Raw genomic sequence first — 18,753 nt, forward strand, 5'->3', positions numbered from 1 at the left:
GAACACAGTAATAGTACTGTAGGTGGTACCTTTGTCCCACAAAGACGAGATGATGACTAATCATACTCCACAGTCCCACACATACACGTACGTACACATAAGACTTATCGTGCACCCACGAACTCCTGTCAAACATGTGAAGAGCAGGTGATGCTACGCTATGCTTTGGTAAGCATATATATATATATATATATATCCTGGCTAGACGGACAAATATTGTAAAGCATAAATTGATTGATCAACCTACAGAACACTAGTAAAAATATGACTCGACGATTTTTTGAAGTCAGAATTGAATGATTTTGACTGTGCTCCATTATTGAACTTACCTTCTCTAGAAAATATCAGTGGCTAAAACAAATATAAAAAATAAAATAAAAAGTAGAATTCAATCCACATGGATGAGTTAAGTTTAGCTTCAAGTACAAAAACAAAGCTTATCATCAATCTTCTTTTCCCATTTATGTCGTTTCAATTTATAATAAAGGAGGTTCCATTTCCATTAAATAGAATCTATATAAAAATTTCCTCATCAATTAAAGAAATTTAGTTTTTTTTTAGTAATTTATTCTTTGCTATAAATAATTTTTTTGTTGTCGACAAAAGTCACATTGAAGAAATATTATATTAACACTCACCCAAAAGGCTGAAAGTCTTAGTAAACCATTTTTTTGAATGTATAAGAATATTTTAGTAATTTAGCATAACTTGAGATGATTCTTTTCCCATTTGCGGTTCTTACCTCTTTTTTTGTTTTATTTATTTATTATTATTGAATGCATGAACAGGCAAAGTTATTTATTCTCTTAAGAATTGCAGTTCATTTCCTTTTTATTTTTCTTTCATCTACCATTCTCGAGTTTTATTCCCCATTAAAATACATAATCCAAAATTTGAATGTTTAAAAAAAATTTGTGTGCTACAGTTTTAAAAAAATCAAATTTTTAAGAGCTTAAAAATAAAGTGATTATTTATGATATGAGAGATCTATCATAAAATTTTAAGACTAAATTGATAGGTTACCTATTTATTGATAGTAATTCACCATCTTCAACTAATTACATTTATTTATTTAATTATTTATGCACTAATCCTAAATTTAGTCTTATGTCAATGGTAGCCACCTACTCCATTCAAGTTAAGTAGTGCCCACCACTTTATTGTGTTGCTAACTAAATTTCTCCCAAGTTGGGTCCTACCCTCAAGCTTGATTGGCCTCTTTGTGGATACACACCCACTTCACCCACTTACTTTACTATCATCATATGAAAAGTATGGTAATGAGAGAGAGGAAAAAAGAGGAACATATATAGAAAATGATTGCTGTACAAGACCAAACCCAACTTCAATATCCAAAACAAATTCACAAATCTAGTGTAAAAGTTGCAATACATATTATGACAAGACTGACAGGAGAAAGGAAAAGAAAGGAGATGAAAGAAAATATAATTTAATATAATTCTTAATTAGAAAATTTTATTCTTCCACTTTGCAGCCACCTCAGCAAGTGCTTTTGTAGATGAGCCATCTTCACTTAGGTTTTTGGCAGCGGCATCCTTAAGGTCTCGCATTCGATTGCGAATCCACTTCCCTTCCTCTCCTTCCATTAGACTTTTTACAACTTTTGCAATTTCTGCTCTTCCCACTATCCCATTTTCACTAGTTTTTGGCCTCAATGCCACTTTTCTATCCTCCGTTAGTATTACTGCATTCATTTTTTGCTCTGCGTAAAGCGGCCACGCAATCAATGGTACACCATAAATCACACCCTCGAGGACCGAGTTCCAACCACAATGGGTTAAGAACCCACCCGTCGAGTCGTGACTAAGAATTTGAGCTTGGGGGGCCCAAGAAGGTACCACTAGACCATTGCGTTTGGTTCGGTCTAAGAACCCTTTTGGTAGAAAATCAAAAGGGTCGTTTTGGCTTTGGGCATTGAAGAAATTGGCATTGGCAACTTTATCATTTGGACTTCTAACGACCCATAAGAATCTTTGCTCACTCATTTCCAACCCCAAGGCGAGCTCATTTAGCTGATCATAAGAGAGGGTCCCACCACTCCCAAAGGAGATGAACAAAACAGAGCCACGTGGCTGATCATCCAACCATTTCAAACAATCTGACCCATCAGCCCCACTGATAGAAGAACCCATCTGAATGAGAGGTCCAATCGGGTAAACGGGTGGCTTACCGGGTTCCTCCTCCTGTAACACTTTTATAGCTCCAGGCTCCAACTCCTTGAAGCTATTTACCATAATACCCTCGGCCAGTCTATACCTCTTTGTATGATGAAGCACCCATTTATATGCATCATTCTTTCTTTCCTGAACCGGGTCCAGGAGAACCCTCCCGTGAATCGGCGTGCAACCCGGAATCTGAATCGGGTCGGGCACGTCTCTGTACTCACAAGACACCGACTGATCAAGCTTGGGCAAATAAAGGAACAATGACAGAGCCATGGCCGTAGACGGGAAGAAGATGTACGGCGAGATATTGAATTCGATAGCGACATCAAACCCATCAGTGCCGAAGAGATCAACGACCAAAGCTACCAACCGGGTCGTGGCTACCAATGACTTGAAAACATCACGAAGAGAAGGAAGTGAGCGGGTCACCGTGAGAGAAATTCGGGTCTCGATCTTAACATCGCCCGGTAGGTCGTCGAAGTTCACCGGAGGAAAAACGTAGTCCATGCCGGCGGGGAGGCCTTCGAGAAAAGCTTTCTGGGAAGTGGAGGGAGGACCGTCGGTGGGGACGACGAAGGTGACGCTGAAGCGGTGGAGGAGGACGAGTCGCTTGGCGAAAGCAACGAGTGGGATGAGGTGACCCATCCCTGGACTCGGTAGAATCGCTATATGGGGTGTTTGTTCCATGGTATTGGGTAAGCTTGAGTGATTAATTTTGCTATATAATTGATGAGAGTTGTGTATAGAGTGGTGGGTTTTGTATAGAGTTGTGGTGTTTGCAATTGTTGCTGTTATTATAGTTGTGAGGCTGAGAGCTTTTGTGTTTGTTGTGTAGTGGAGGCCTTGTGTGGTTGATGAATATTCAAACGCATGTGCCTGAGTTTGTATACAATATACACTGAATGATATATATATATATATATATATATATATATATATATAAGTGTGTATGTGTGTGTATATATACACACATACAATAATGGTGGGAGGCTGTAGAAGGAGACCGGTGATTTCTAGATAGGGAGAGAGAATTGTAGCTGGTGTGCAAACATGATTAGTGATGTCAATGAAAACGTAAGGCTTGTGTCAATAATTTTTTTTTTTTCGGAAGGTTGTGTCAATAATTTCCAATGCAATAACTTGGGCCACCATATGTGTGTATATATATTGGTACACAGGAAATTAATATGGGCCCAAGGGAACCGAATTCCTGGTGAGCCTTAAGTTGTTGTGTCCCACTGACTCACACTTCAAATCATAAAGGGCATGAGGAACTTCCTATATCTCTTTGGCCTATTATCTTCTGTGGTGGCACTTGGAATATTAGGAAAGAAAAAAAGTTAAATATTGGTTTGGTGCCTCTAACAGTGTTCCTCTATGGCATTGCCTTGACTAAACAAAATCAGTTAAAAAAAAAAAAAAACTAAAGAAAATGATGTTATTTGGTAACACAGTTAGATGGGATTTTACATGGTGCTTGAATTTCTCACTTTTCCTTTTGAAATATGTTATACCATCGTGCGAATGTGACAGAAAACTATATATATATATAGTTTTTCAGTAACCTGGAATATTTGGAATTTTTTCCCCTACTTATTTATTGTAGATTATGGAATACACCACTTCTACAGGCGGAGAGGAAGCCAATTGGGGGTGGGGGCCATGCCTCTCTTGGGTTGTGGTATAAATTATACAGTGTCCCCCTAATTTTGTAGTTTTTAAAATTATATATCTTTTTTTTTTTCTCTCTCTTCAAATTCTTTAACTTTTTAATTTTTAAAAGTTCTCTCATTTTTCTTTCCTTCCTCAATTGAAACTTTTTAACTTTTTCCTTTTAAAGTTCTCTCATTTTTTTTTCCTGTTTATTTTTCTACTTCTACTCTTAAAATTCTTCTCTTTAGGTGCATATTTGAATAATTTTCTTCTTCTTTGTCTTTTGAATTTTATAGTTGTTATATTATATATATATATACACACTCCATATATTTTTTTTCGTGGCAGCGTGCCCCTCTCACTTGAAATTCTAGCTCCGTCACTGTCTACAGGTAGAATAAAATTCCAACTTCCACTTATAAGCATAGTCCCAAAAGGTTATTTGCACTCAAAGAGAGTTAAATGATATAAAACAATTTTGTTCAAATGATATGTCATAAACAAATTGTGAAAATTAGAGACCATACATACAAAGTGACTTAAGTTTTTTCAAATTTAGATACAAAGTGTGATCAAATGTGACGTAAAATGGGTAGACGTTATACCAATGAAGGAAATTAAAATTTTCCGTGGAAAATGAAGAGAGAAAATGTGAAGTTTTGAAGGAATATGGTAAAAAGTCTGGCTTTCTTGTTGAATAGGGTTTTATGGCTTGAGAGTTAAATGTCAACTACCACTCAGAAAACTTATCGTGAGAACATTGAAATGGACGATGAAAGAGTGGATAGAAATAAAATCATGAGAGAGTCCGAAAACAATGTCAAGCCCATCCATAAACCAAGGAAGATAATCTAAACCAAATTAATCACATGGTACAAACCTACCTCTCTCAAGTAGAGGTTGAGAGTTGGAGCTTGAGTACGTGAGTTTGCTTGACATTTTTTGCTCTTTTTTTATTTTATTTATTTTATGTTTTACATATATAGTGTCTTTTTCTTTTACACATACATTCCGTATATCATAACTTATGAACACTTTTTTATAATTTTATATTGTGAACTAAAGGCATTATTTGTCAAATTGTCTTATTGCATGGTGAGATAAGTTCGTGTACAATAAATTCTTTTCAAATCTCCTAATGACATAGTCTTATGTACTAATTTTTTTTTTTTTACATTAAATAAACTTCATGTATAAACACACACATGCATATGCACATATATAATAATGATTTCTTACTCAAACAATAAACTTTTTTCGCATCAAACATGATCAGCCCACCCCACAAAAAAAAAAAAAAATTATTATTTATTATTTTTTAAGTATAGGTACATTTAGCCCAATATTTTAAAAAAGAAAAAATTAGTAGTAGTATTAATCCCTCAATTTTAACCCATCCAAAAAAGTTCAATATCTAAACCACAATTTTAAAACAAAGGCCCAACCAAATAGGCCCAAGCCAAACAAGTCTTAAACAATCACTAAACCAAAACAAAGAAAACTCCTAAATTCCTAATCTTGTACAAATCAGAGAGTTCACTCCTTCTCTCCTTCTAAAGTCTAACCCTATTTCCTTTAAAAAATTTCAACTCTTTAATCTTTCGATCCCCAATTCCCCCTTATTTAATATTAGCCCCCCTATTAACAATTTCTAAATTCGCCTTGAACATGGTGGTCGTTAGAAATGATTTAAGTGTGAAAAAAATGATTATCAGTTAAGAAAAAAAAAAATTATCGAAAAAATAATGTTAATCATATTCAACAATTATCATGCTTTGTGTTAATAAATTCTTTGTTCATCCATGAGTAAAAGATCATTTCTGTACACATGTTACATATATATATATATATATATATAGAGAGAGAGAGAGAGAGAGAGAGAGAGAGAGAGAGGGGTTGTGTAGAAAGGACATCAAGAAGATAACCAACCTTGTGTCTCAAGTGCAATGCCACAAAAAAATGGACCAATTTAATTCTCATGGAATATTTATCTTAATCTAATTATCATCCTGATGTCCTTTCTAGTACACAACTGACGTGTCTCTCAACTGCAATGCCGACTAAAATGGACCAAATTCTCTAATTAACCAATTCTTAATTAAACATTCTCATTAAGATTGTGTTAGGCTTATTTGAAAAATAATTAAAGAGTGATGGTACAAGACCGAATCCTTATCACGGAATTAATTTAATTGCAAAATATAATGATGCAATAAAAAGTATTTTGAGGTGATTATTTATGAGGCTTGATCGCCTGTGACTCTCAAACAAAGTCAAGATTTTGTTGGAAGAGAAGCAGACGTAAAATAAAATGATCAACTTGAAAAGATGTGATGTTTATAAAACAAACAATATACAATTTGCAACCAGACAAGTCTCTGTCTGATAGATCAATGTTTACCAGTAGCACAAATTCAAACGCATCAAATTCCACAACCTCAACAATCGTACATGCGTGTTGTGTTTGGTTGCTTAAATTTCACAATCTTAACAATACCAGTTTCAGTTGCTTAAAATTTCAAAAAAAGAAAAAAAAAACAAAAATCGTATATGTGTGCTGTGTTTGTGCTCACGAAACAAGTATGCATTGACAGTAAGATTAATTTGTTCGTTTGCATGTTATCAATTTATCATATTTACAATAAAAACTTTTTTTCTTTTTATGTGAGTAAAAAATAAAATCATCATGTAATTCTTCATTAATATAAATATATAAAGTGTAATATCTAATGACGATATCATGATATAGAAAGTTACCTTTATAGTTGTAGTTAATAGGGTTCGATCTGTCCAATATTATGGTGGCTAATTAAGATGAAGATACCAATTGTATTTTTTTTTTTTTTGGTTGTTAACATGATACCAATTGCATAATTGAAGACGTCGCAGTTGATAAATATATATATATATATATATATATATATATATATATTATATAAGTAATTAAGGTGGGCTGTCTTAGCTAGCCTACCTTAATTAGGTTGAGATCTTAATAATTTATTATATTTTATAAATAATTCAAAGACCAGGCATTCAACAAAACATATTGGTCTTATTTAAACAGTTTCTAGGTGTTCTTGTAATTCACCAAAAAGTTGCACACACTTTTTAATAATATTCTATCTTCATCCAATGTTGTTCTTACTTGTGTTGTTTTATTTATTAACCTTTCTGTCCTGTCCAAATAATTTACTGTATTTTTGTTCACAAGGTGGGAAAGATCAAATAGGACTCTTTGAGATCTATTAATGATCATATTGATTACAATTAAACAAATTCAGTTTCTAAATTTAATTGTTAATATTATTTACAAAAATTATTTAACTCCATTTATCATGTCTGGGATTTTTCTTAAAGAGCTCAATTTTAAATTGAAATCCAAAAGTTGTGGGCTGTCTTCAGAAATTAGAATTTGGTGAAATTTGTTAGGACTTGCATAGGGATGTCAATTTTTACCGCTCCGCCGAGGCCTCGTCCCGTCCCGCCCCTTTAATAACGGATATGGGAACACTTGTTATATCATTGGGGCGGACATGGATACAAATTTTGTATCCGTCGAGGGTCACGGGGCGGGTAAGGGTTCAATATACATATCCTATGGGCCCCGCCCCGCCCCGCATATAACTATATTTAATATATATCTATATATATATATATTAATAAGTTATTTTAGCGGCTTACCCAATTACCCATCTCTTACAATCCTAATTTGGGATGTAAATTTGATATTAAATTTACTTTTGTTTTGGTTATGGTGGAAGTTGGAGCTTAGAACTTTTTGTGATTTGGTTGTATTAAACTTTTATTTTTGTTTATTATGTTCTCTGAATTATGTTATGTGCATGTTATTTTTTTTTTTTTTTATTAGGATACATAATTTTATTTATATTGTGTCATTCCTAGGCTTTGCACATTTAAATAGCAGGAGTTTAAGTTCCAAAAAGTGGGAGAAAAAAATTTGTTATTGGGGCGGGCACGGGGTAGAGTATTTCCTAACGGGGCGGGGTTGAATATGAAAATCCAACCCGTCGCGGATCCGGGGCGGGTATGGACTTGACAAAAATTAAAAGGGGTGGGGCGGGATTTAGGGAAACCCGATCCAAACCCGCCCCGTTGTCATCCCTAGACTTGCACTTGCATGAGCTTATTACCTTCTTCTTCCTCCTCCCTAGCGCAAGTTAGCAAACAAGTCCACATTTTTCTCACCAAATGTAAATGTGTCCAGCTCCACATTTTTCTCACCCAAATGTAAATGTGTCCAGCTGTGACCCCTGCTTTGAGACGGTGATGGGCACGAACCTGAAGCATCGAATATCAAGTTTGTTCCATTTTCATATTAATTTGGCCCTACAATATGGAGTCTAGCAATTTCTTCTAAGATTCTTGTCCAAAACTTATTTAATAATTTAAAATTTCTTCAAGGAAAAAAAAAAATTTAATAATTTAAATTTCATATGTTTTATATATTTAAAAAATTTATTTAATGGCCCAGCGTAGGGCAGGGGAACAAACTTCTAATAAATTAAAAGGATATCATTTCTATAGTGGTAGGCGCACAAGATTCCTCAAAACATATTACAGCAAGAGAAGAGAAGAGAAGAGAAGAGAAGAGAAAAAAAAAGAAAATGAAAAATGATTTAATACAAACCCTAATCTAAAACACTAATCTTATTCTTCCACTTTGCAGCCACCTCGGCAAGTGTTTTTGTAGATGAGCCATCTTCACTTAGGTTTTTGGCAGCTGCATCCTTAAGATCTCGCATTCGGGAGCGAAGCCACTTCCCTTCCTCTCCTTCCATCAGACTTTTAACAACTTTTGCAATTTCTGCCCTTCCTACTATCCCATTTTCATTAGCTTTTGGCCTCAATGCCACTTTTATATCCTCCGTTAACATAACTGCATTCATCTTTTGCTCTGCATAGAGCGGCCACGCAATCAATGGTACACCATAAACCACACTCTCAAGAACCGAGTTCCAACCGCAATGAGTTAGAAACCCTCCGGTCGAGTCGTGACTAAGAATTTGGGCTTGGGGTGCCCAAGAAGGTATCACTAGACCACAGCCTTTGGTCCGGTCTAAGAACCCTTTTGGTAGAAAATCAAAAGGGTCTTTCTGACTTTGGGCATCGAAAAAATTAGCGTTGGCATTATCATTTGGACTTCTAACAACCCATAAGAATCTTTGCTCACTCATTTCCAACCCCAAGGCTAGCTCATTCAGCTGATCATGAGTGAGTGTCCCACCACTCCCAAAGGAGATGTAAACGACAGAGCCACGTGGCTGATCATCCAACCATCTCACACACTCCGACCCATCAACCCCACCGCTAGAAGAACCCATCTGTATGACCGGCCCAATCGGGTAAACAGGTGGCTTACCGGCTTCCTCCTCCAGCAACACTTCTATAGCTCCTGCCTCCAACTCCTTGAAGCTATTTACCATAATACCCTCGGCCAGTCTATACTTCTTTGCATGGTGAAGCACCCACTTGTATGCATCATTCTTCCTGTCCTGAACCGGGTCCAGGAGTTCCCTCCCGTGAATCGGCGTGCAACCCGGAATCTGAATCGGGTCGGGCACGTCTCTGTACTCACAAGACACCGACTGATCAAGCTTGGGCAAATAAAGGAACAATGACAGAACCATGGCCGTCGACGGGAAGAAGATGTACGGCGAGACATTGAATTCGATAGCAACATCGAATCCATCAGTGGCGAAGAGATCAACGACCAAAGCGACCAGCCGGGTCGTGGAGACCAATGACTTGAACACGTCGCGAAGAGAAGGAAGGGATCGGGTCACCGTAAGGGCTATTCGGGTCTCGGCCCGAACATCTTCTGGTAGGTCGTCCATGTCCACCGGAGGAAGCAAAACGTAGTCCATTCCGGCGGGGAGGCCTTCGAGAAAAGCTTTCTGGGAATTGGAGGGAGGACCGTCGGTGGGGACGACGAAGTCGACGTTGAATCGATGGTGGAGGACGAGTCGTTTGGCGAAAGCAACGAGTGGGATGAGGTGACCCATCCCTGGACTCGGTAGAATCGCTATATGGGGTGTTTGTTCCATGATATTGAGTAAGCTTGACTGATTGAATAATTGGAGCTATATAATTGAGGAGAGACGTTTATGGAGTAGTGGGTTTTATAGAGTTTTGTGTTTGGTGTGTACTGCGGGACTTGAAACCTGAGTTTGTATACAATATACACTTAAAATATATTTATATATAGATAGATAGATAGATATAGATACACATGACAAGTATGTATAGACAAGACTTTATACATACAATAATGGTGGACGCTGTGGAAGGAGACTGGCGACTTCTGAATAGGGAGATAGAATTGTAGCCGGGCGTGCTAACAAGATCAGTGATGTCAATGAAAACGTAAGGCTTGTGTCACTAATTTTCAATAAAATTAATACTTTGCCACCATTTTATATATATTTGCTACACTTAAATTACCAAATATATGATATTTCGTTGCCTCATAAAATATAGATGATGAAGAGTTCAAGTTTCATAGATAATATAGCGGGTGTAGAGAATTCAAACTCTAAAATTAAAACTACAAAAACTCACTTATTATATATATTCAACTAAGAAAATGATTTTATTTGATTCTACTTTTTCAAAGTGTAACACCACAGGTTATTTTTCTAAAGTAAAGGTGTCAAATATGCAACGTAAAGTACCATGCAAAAATTTATATTAAAGAATATGCCAATGAAAAAAGTTGATCAAATTGAAGGGATATTGTATGGTTTGATCAATATTATTTATAGCCTTAACTGATTTGAAACTGTTTAGGCATATAAAATTAAATAAAAAAAAGAGCGACCATTTTTATTTTATTACTTTAAATAGATAAATGCTAACACCTACCGCATTAATGGTGCTTGAATTTCTGTATACCACCTCGCCAATGTCATTCTTTCTCTCTCACCTCACTTATAAACAATGGAAATCACCTGTGTGTTTCATCACAACTAAGTCAATATTTTTCTGGAAGAGAAGTTGACATAAAATAAAGGGCAAATTACACTAACACTTATTGCAGTTGATTATTATTTTATTTTTAAATTTTACTTATATTTAAATTAGTAATTTATCATTTCACTAATATTCCAAATGTCAATTTTTTTGTTAAGTCGTAGTACTTTTAAATTGTTAAATGACTATGTTGCTTTCTTTGACATCATATTAACTATTTTTGTAACCAAACTACCCCAATATACGCCTTTCTTCTTTTTCCTCCTCCTCCTCCAATCGACCATCATCATCCCCAAGCGAGTCGAAACGGCCGCTGTGATGTACGACGACAATTAAATAGAAAAGTGTGAACAGAGCTTCCAATCACAAAACCCAGATGAGAAAAACACATGGAAAGTGAAATTCTGGAAGGAAGTACAGGGACAAGTAAAAGAAAACAGAAAAGGAAAAAAAAAAAAAAAAATCTATTGATTCTATACCTAAATGAAAAAACCAAGCAAAATGTTAAAGATAGAGGATATGAAATATGAATTTAATACAAAATAAATCAAACATGTGCTATAAATCTACATATATATGACTGATTTAATTTGGTTAAAATTTGTAGCTGTTCCACTTGCTTGGTTCAGAACGATAGCCGTCTGCCGCGGCGGAGCCTGATGATCAGTGATCGTTTGGGCCAGTACAAATATCTATATCTATATATATATATATATAGGGGTCTTGTCATTTAATATTAAAAATATTTTGTATTAAAATTTGAAGATAAAAGAGTCAATTCGCATGTCTTTGAGGCCAAAGACTAAATTGAAGTTTAAGCGAAAGTTAAAATATTCTTTTATTTACAAAATGACTTAACCTGTCATCGGGGCATAGCCGTGATGGTTGGAGTTTGGAGGCAGGTTTAAAATGGCCGGTGTTCGACTCTTCCCAAGTCATCTATTCCTCTCGATTGACTGCTGCGCGTGTTGAGGGGCCGATGCACGTTGCACAAATTTGTAACTTGGGATGGATCCTGCCCAGGGAAGTTCTTGTTTGTAAAAAGAAGAAGAAGAAAAAAAAAAAAAAAATGACCTAACCTAATAACCTAAAAAATGTCCTGTGTAATTTACTCTAAAATAAATGATGTACTGATGTAATGTTTTTAAAACAAACAATATAGTACAATTTGCAATTTTGCACTACATTAGACTCCGTCTTTATTGATATCAATGTTTACCCGTAACACAAATAATTCAAACACATCAAATTACACAATTTTAAAAGGTATTATACAGCTGTCAGTGGATAGATTCGGGTTCAAATCTTTCTTCACTAGTTTGTCAAAGAAAAATAAAAAGTAAAAAAAATCCACAATTTTAACAGTCATACGAGTGTGTTGTGTGCGTACCTTTGTGCTCAAGGGAAAAAGTATGCTTTTTTATTGTAAGATCAATTGTTTGTGTACATATTTCCTACTTATCATATCCTCGTCACAGGAGAGATTGCTTAGGTTACTTCTTCGGTACAAACAATGAAATTTCAATTGATGCAAACGCTGGAAAGGGAAGAAGATAATGAATATATATATATAGAAAATATTTTTATAAGCTTTTGAAATGTATATATATATTATATATATATATAGTGAAATTGTGATTTGTTTCTTATTTTCACTCTCTTGAAGAATGAGATATGATCGACCTCATTCATTAATTTTATTCCCTGTTCTTCCCTATATCAAATCATCTCCCTTAGTGTCCCCTGTTTTTACTTCCAGTTTTTACTTCCCAGAGAAAAGAACATAAAATGCATTTAAAATTTTATCCTACCATTATTGATGTGAACATTTTATTTATTTATTTTTTTCTTATCTTTATTTTTGGATATGAATTTGTGCCTTCAATAAAGAAAAATAAAAAAGAATAAGAAAATAATTAATAATTTAATAATCTTATACGTCCGAATTTTTTATATGAATAAAGAATGAGGTCTGATATTACGATGACGTCATTATTCAGTATAACAGTAAGATGTTTTTTACTTTGGTCATCACTCAAAATAATTCAACTGTCAGCAACAACGGCGGCACCTAAGGTAATGTTGTTGCTACGTTGATATAAACATGATGGAAGTCAGCTATATAATTTTATTTAATGCCGTCTAGTTTGTCCAATATGGAGTATTAAATTTTTTTTTTTCCTAGGTGGGATGTCTTAATTAACCTACCTTGATTAGGTTTAGATCTTAATCTTAAATTTTCCATCATGCATTTAACAAAACATGTTGGCCTCATTTAGACGAGTTTCTAGGCGTTCTTGCAATTCACGAAATAGTTGCACACACACTTTGTAAGAATATTCCATCTTCAATGTTGTCCATGTGGATTCATTGTGAATATTTTGTCAATTCATTCTCTATCAAAATAATAAAAAAATTTTAAAAAGTTAGGGCCTCGTAATTATGAAAATAGTTTTCAGATAAACATTTTTTATAACTAAAATTTCAGAAAATTAAATCAAGCAAAGTTTTTTTTGTTTGTTTTCAGAGAATTATAAAAAAAATTGTTAGTTTTCTATTTTCTAAATTGAGAACTGATATTAGAATTACAAACTCAACAAGTCTTTATATATCAGAAAACGGGACATAGAATTTGAGACAGAGGGAGTATGTTTTTGTTGACACAGTGCAAAAGATCAAATAGGACTCCTTGAGATCAATTGATGTATTGATTACAAACAAATCCCAGCATTTTATTGTGTTTTTCTGTAATTAAAATCATCTCTTGTTGAGATCATATTTTAACTGAGAAAGGTGGGAGAGACGAATTGGGTACAAACTTATGTTTCGTTTGGTAGGAAGAAAGGAAGAAGGGTGCAGGATCGAAATAAAGAAACAAATTTTCTTCGTTTGATAGAAATGAGACAAGGAGACGAGAGAAAAGAGGATGGATGAGTCTCATCCTTCACAAATTTTTATCCTTCCAAATATGGATGGAAGACGCGAAGAAAAACCCAAGATAAAATTTTTTATTATAAAACTTTCCTTGTAAGTAATACCTACTCTTCTTTTCTGTACTGACAAATAAAATAAGATAGTATTTCATTCTCTTCTTTTCTGTACTGACAAATAAACATAAAGAGGGAATTAAGCACACAATCTCTTCTATAAGGATGTCTTCTTTATCTCTTGTTATTTCCCTTTTATCCAATTTTCTTCCTTCATACCAAACGCAACATTAATCTTTAAAATCTTCTAAATTGTCGACCTTAAGACGTTTCATCATCTCTTTGATCATTATGCTCTGTTTGGTAAGTAGGAAGAAAATTAGATGAAAATGGGTGAAAAATAGATGAATGAGACATCCTTAGGAAGCAACTGTGTCCTTACTTAATTGCTTCCTTACTTTTTGTTTGGTTGGATGGAAGAGAAGAGAAAGCAATAACACTTTGTTTGTTATGAGAAAAGAGAAGGGAGGGAGTTAATTATAAAAAAAAAAAATTTGCAACTTAAAAACTTTTATAATAGACTTGTCTATCCTTCATGTCTATATATTTGTAAGGATAAAAATTTGTGAAGGATAAAGGATGACTCGCCCATCCTCTTTTCCCTTCCCTCCTTGCTTCTTATCTACCAAAGAAGGAAGTTTGTTTCTTCATTCTCATCTTCCTTGCACCATTCTTTCTTTCTTCCTACCAAACAGATATTAATGTTATTTACAAACATGCTTAACTGGATTTTCATGTCTTAGATTTTTTTCTTGAAGAGGTCAATTTAAATTGAAATATAAATGTTGGGACTGTCTTAAGAAGTTAGAATTTGGTGAAATTTGTTAGGACTGGCATGAGGTTAGTACCTTCGGGTTGGCCAGCCTACCAAGCTCAAGTTATCAAACAAGTACACGTTTCTCAACTAAATGTAATTGTGTCAATTTTTTACCTATGTTTCATAGAACTGGAGCGGAATCACAATATTTGTGAAAGTGAGAAAAATATGAGAGTGACACTCATTTTAAAAAATAAATTATGATAGCTTTTAGGTGGTGATAAAATGATAGGCAAATGAAGTCTCTAATATAAAGCTGGGCCTATAACTAAAAATTTACTCCTGTATTGGGCTCAAAATTCAACCCATAGTTTGTCAATTGTCATAAAACACAAGGCCTAGAATATGGAGTGTCTCAATTTCTACTATAATTCTTTCTAGTATCAACACAGAGTCCAAAACTTTAGGGTCCATTTGATATTCGATATGTTTTTCTTGTAAGAGTATTTCGGGTAGAACTAAGGACCATGTTTGGTAAAAAAAAAAAATTTGTTTCAAAAAATTTGACAAAAATGAAAATGTATTTGGTAAAATCTTGCGTTTTAAGAAATTCAAGAACAAAATACGTTTGACATAGTGTTTTGTTTATGTTTTTAAAAAGTAAATACATATTGATACAATTATTAGTTTATATCTAATAATCCATATTCATATGCTTTGAGTAATTTGGTACACTAACAAAATTTATTTATTTTTTCGTATACACTTGAAATAAAATTTAAAATTGTATAGGGTACCATTGCCTTGTTTTTGTAGGGAACTACTTGATGTTTGCTTCTAACACTTTGGCTCGTGATTTCTCAACATTGTCCTGCCAACGAGATGAGATGGCTAATATTATGTTCAAGGCCGTAGTGACTAGTTAGCAATGAAATTCATGAAACTTTTAATTAATAGGTCAATTGTATTGTTTTTTTTTTAATTACATTTACTTGAAAAAGTTAGTCCAAACTAATGCATACTTTCATTATATTTCCCGAGTTGTGGATTGATCAATTGAATTAATTTAATGTAAACCAAACAAAAACACAAAAGAGAGAAAAAGAAAAGAGGAAGAGAGAGAACTGAAGGGGCATCAAGTTATACAATAAGTAAGTTTGATGAATATATAGGGTCAAAATTGGTGCATGTTTTACTTCACAATAAGAAATAAAAGTCCAACTCTGTCCTCAAAACTGGAAATTAACAATAATATAAATAGGTCTAAAGAAAATGCAGAAATATGAAAATTACAAGATATAATGAGTTCCAATTTGTTCATTAATCTGAAAATTAATGATAAACAGGTACATTTCTGTGAATGAAATCTCTAATTATCTTGAATCTAAGTAGCACCAGATGAGTACCAACATTGTTGACAGTGTCACAAATTGCCAACCAAATATAAGTGGCTAGATAGTACCAAGTCCACACAATCCAAATACCAGATGCCAACCAGATTTGAACTCCTACAACAACACATGCAATCTGATACACTAAAACAGGTCCATTTTATACCTTTTTCAAACTCAGTTGCCAACCAGATTTGAACTCCAACAACAACATTGACAATAGCAGAGGGAGCTGACACAATTGCAGCAAATGAACTCAATTTGAAATAGGCAAATAATTTCTGAAATTACCTTTTTTGAAGCTCAAAAGACCCAAACCTACATCATTTCTATGAACTAACTAACTGTATGACATAAAAAAAAACACACCAATTCTGAATAAAAAATCAATCAAACCTACCTTTGGTGCTTTTATCTTCTTCATCATGAACCCATTGACTAGAAATTTCAATAATTAGTGTACCCATGAAGCATAAGCATATGAATTGATTTGGGTATTTTCCCAAAACAATGAATTTTGGTTAAATAATTGAAAATAGTTTTCAATACACATGGCGAACTCATCTTAGTCAAATTTCTTGAATTTCATTTCCAATAGGTACTCAGTTTCATCCTCTTACCCTATGAGTGAAACTGGGATTCCCTTTTACTTTAATTGTTCATTTTTATAATTTTCCACCACTTGCTTTAGAACCCAAATCCCAATCTGATTAAACTTTGTTTTGCTCCTATAACTACTCTTTCAATCATTCAACATACACCAAAAGAATAAAAAACAACCAAAGCCACTTTTCGAGTACACTGTCCACAATTCAAACCCCATAAATTTAATACATCCACTAAATTTTAGCTCAAAACCCAACAACAATCAGCCTTGAATTTACAGAGGCTTCAAAATAGAAAATTGACGAAAAATACTTGGTTTCGGCCCTGCTGAAGTAAACTTGAAAGGTTAAAAAAACAAAAAATGTAACTTGAAAATTTGAAACTATGATTTATGGTAATATGCAATTGCACAAATGATATGGTTGTGTTATCCAAAACAACTTGATTCTCAGCATAACCAAGCATTCAATCCGAAAAGAATTTCATTGTTCATGCAACCCAATTCTGGAAGATCACACATATAACAACATTTCCCCCGTGTCCTAAAATTGAAACAATTTGATTGCAGAGAGAAAACTACACAAACAGGGGTCATGTTTGCAAGAATTGATATATAAACACGCATAAGAAAACAGACTTCGTCAAGTGTGGCAGAACTAGCTTAAGGCATCATAAGTTGTCTCACCCTAAAGCTAGCAAGAATTCAACCCAATAGAAACGCCAACACTACCAAAATCAACTCAACAACTTGGGTATGACAACATTATCAGTGATTCATATATGTAGAGCATTTAATAAAGACTTAGAATTTGAGTGGAAGCCTACATTATGTGGGCTATGTAAGAGAGTTGATCATTTGGAAGCTCAGTGTCCACAGAAGGTGTTGCAGACCAAGATTAAAAAGAAGAATGAAGTATGGGTGGTTAAGCATAAAGGGAAGATGGTTGAAGCAGATGTTGCAGACCAGGTGGTTGTTAATATTTCTGAACGAGTAGTGCAGGGAAATCCAAACAAGGACATAGCTATATCTAATGCATTTGCTGTGCTAGAAAATACCGAAAATGTTACCTGTATTGATGGACATGTGGAAGTGGAGGGTATGAATTCATATTTGGATATAGTGGATCAGGAAAAGCATGAAAATGAACACAAGCAACAGAGGGTTACACTTAATACAAATGTGTTTGAACAGATTCTTGAGACACCACAAGGAGTTACATTGACACTGGAGGTGGGAAGGGATGAAACAAGTCCTGATTTTGAGGTTGTTAAAGAGACTCCAGAGGATGAGCTTGGGATCACAGAGGGGTTACAAGGAGATATCACAAATGATAAACAGAATGCAGGTCCCCAAACACATCATGAGTACACAGAGTTGGAAAATAGTGCTATAGAGATGACTGATATGGAAGGTCAGGGCACTAAGGGTGTGGAGGTAAAGGGAATGGTAAATTATCAAGACAAAAGAAGAAGTTACAGGTCCCCATGTCTGATAGAGTGACTCGAGCTAGCAGTGTGCCACTGCCTCCATCTTCTCAATGTGAGGAGCCTGGAATGTTAGAGGTCTAAACAGGCCTCCAATGCAGAAAGAAGTGTAGCAGTGGATAAAGGAAAATAAGTTTGCTTCAGTTGTGCTTGTTGAAACTAGGGTGAAAGAGGGAAAGGCTAATAGAATTCAGAAAAAAACTTCCCAGGTTGTTTTGAAGGATTGGGGCTTTTTACAAAAACTTTTACACAGTTTTGGTTTTAGTGAGAAGTGGATCAGATGGGTTATGGAGTGTACTACCACAACAAAGTTCTCTATCCTTTGTAATGGGGTGCCTACAGGTTGTTTTTCTGCATCTCAAGGCCTTAGACAAGGCTGTCCTCTGTCACCACTCCTGTTCTCAGTTGTTACTGAATATTTTTATAGTCTTATTGCCAAAGCAATTAAGATTGGTAAAATTCAGACATGTCAAGCTGTCAAGAAAACAGGGCTGAACATATCTCACGCATCCTATGCAGATGATCTTCTAATGGTGGTAAAGGCTGATGTGGCCACTATTAAAGGTGTAGAAGAAGTGTTACAGGTTTTTAAGTCTATTTCAGGGCTGCAAGTTAACAAAGATAAAAGCTCTATTATTTTTTCAAAAGCTGTGAGAAGTAGAAGAAGATTAACAAATATATTGCATTTTCAAGAGGAG

At 34.6% G+C, this 18,753-nt stretch overlaps 2 protein-coding genes across 2 annotated transcripts; both read right to left on the bottom strand.

Annotated features, from left to right (window-relative positions):
• Positions 1 to 1,281: 1,281 nt before the first annotated feature.
• LOC132298919 (hydroquinone glucosyltransferase) lies at positions 1,282 to 3,091 on the bottom strand. Its single transcript, XM_059795286.1, has one exon. The coding sequence runs from the start codon at positions 2,871 to 2,873 to the stop codon at positions 1,467 to 1,469; it is 1,407 nt and encodes a 468-aa protein (XP_059651269.1). The 5' UTR covers positions 2,874 to 3,091; the 3' UTR covers positions 1,282 to 1,466.
• A 5,260-nt stretch (positions 3,092 to 8,351) lies between these two features.
• LOC132298920 (hydroquinone glucosyltransferase-like) lies at positions 8,352 to 10,177 on the bottom strand. The gene has a single exon (XM_059795287.1). The coding sequence runs from the start codon at positions 9,902 to 9,904 to the stop codon at positions 8,489 to 8,491; it is 1,416 nt and encodes a 471-aa protein (XP_059651270.1). The 5' UTR covers positions 9,905 to 10,177; the 3' UTR covers positions 8,352 to 8,488.
• Between the last annotated feature and the right edge of the window lie 8,576 nt (positions 10,178 to 18,753).

This window comes from Cornus florida, unplaced genomic scaffold (assembly GCF_030987335.1).
Source record: "Cornus florida cultivar Cherokee Brave unplaced genomic scaffold, ASM3098733v1 CherokeeBrave_3.0.0_Hap2_Chr03, whole genome shotgun sequence".
Taxonomy (NCBI): Eukaryota; Viridiplantae; Streptophyta; class Magnoliopsida; order Cornales; family Cornaceae; genus Cornus; species Cornus florida.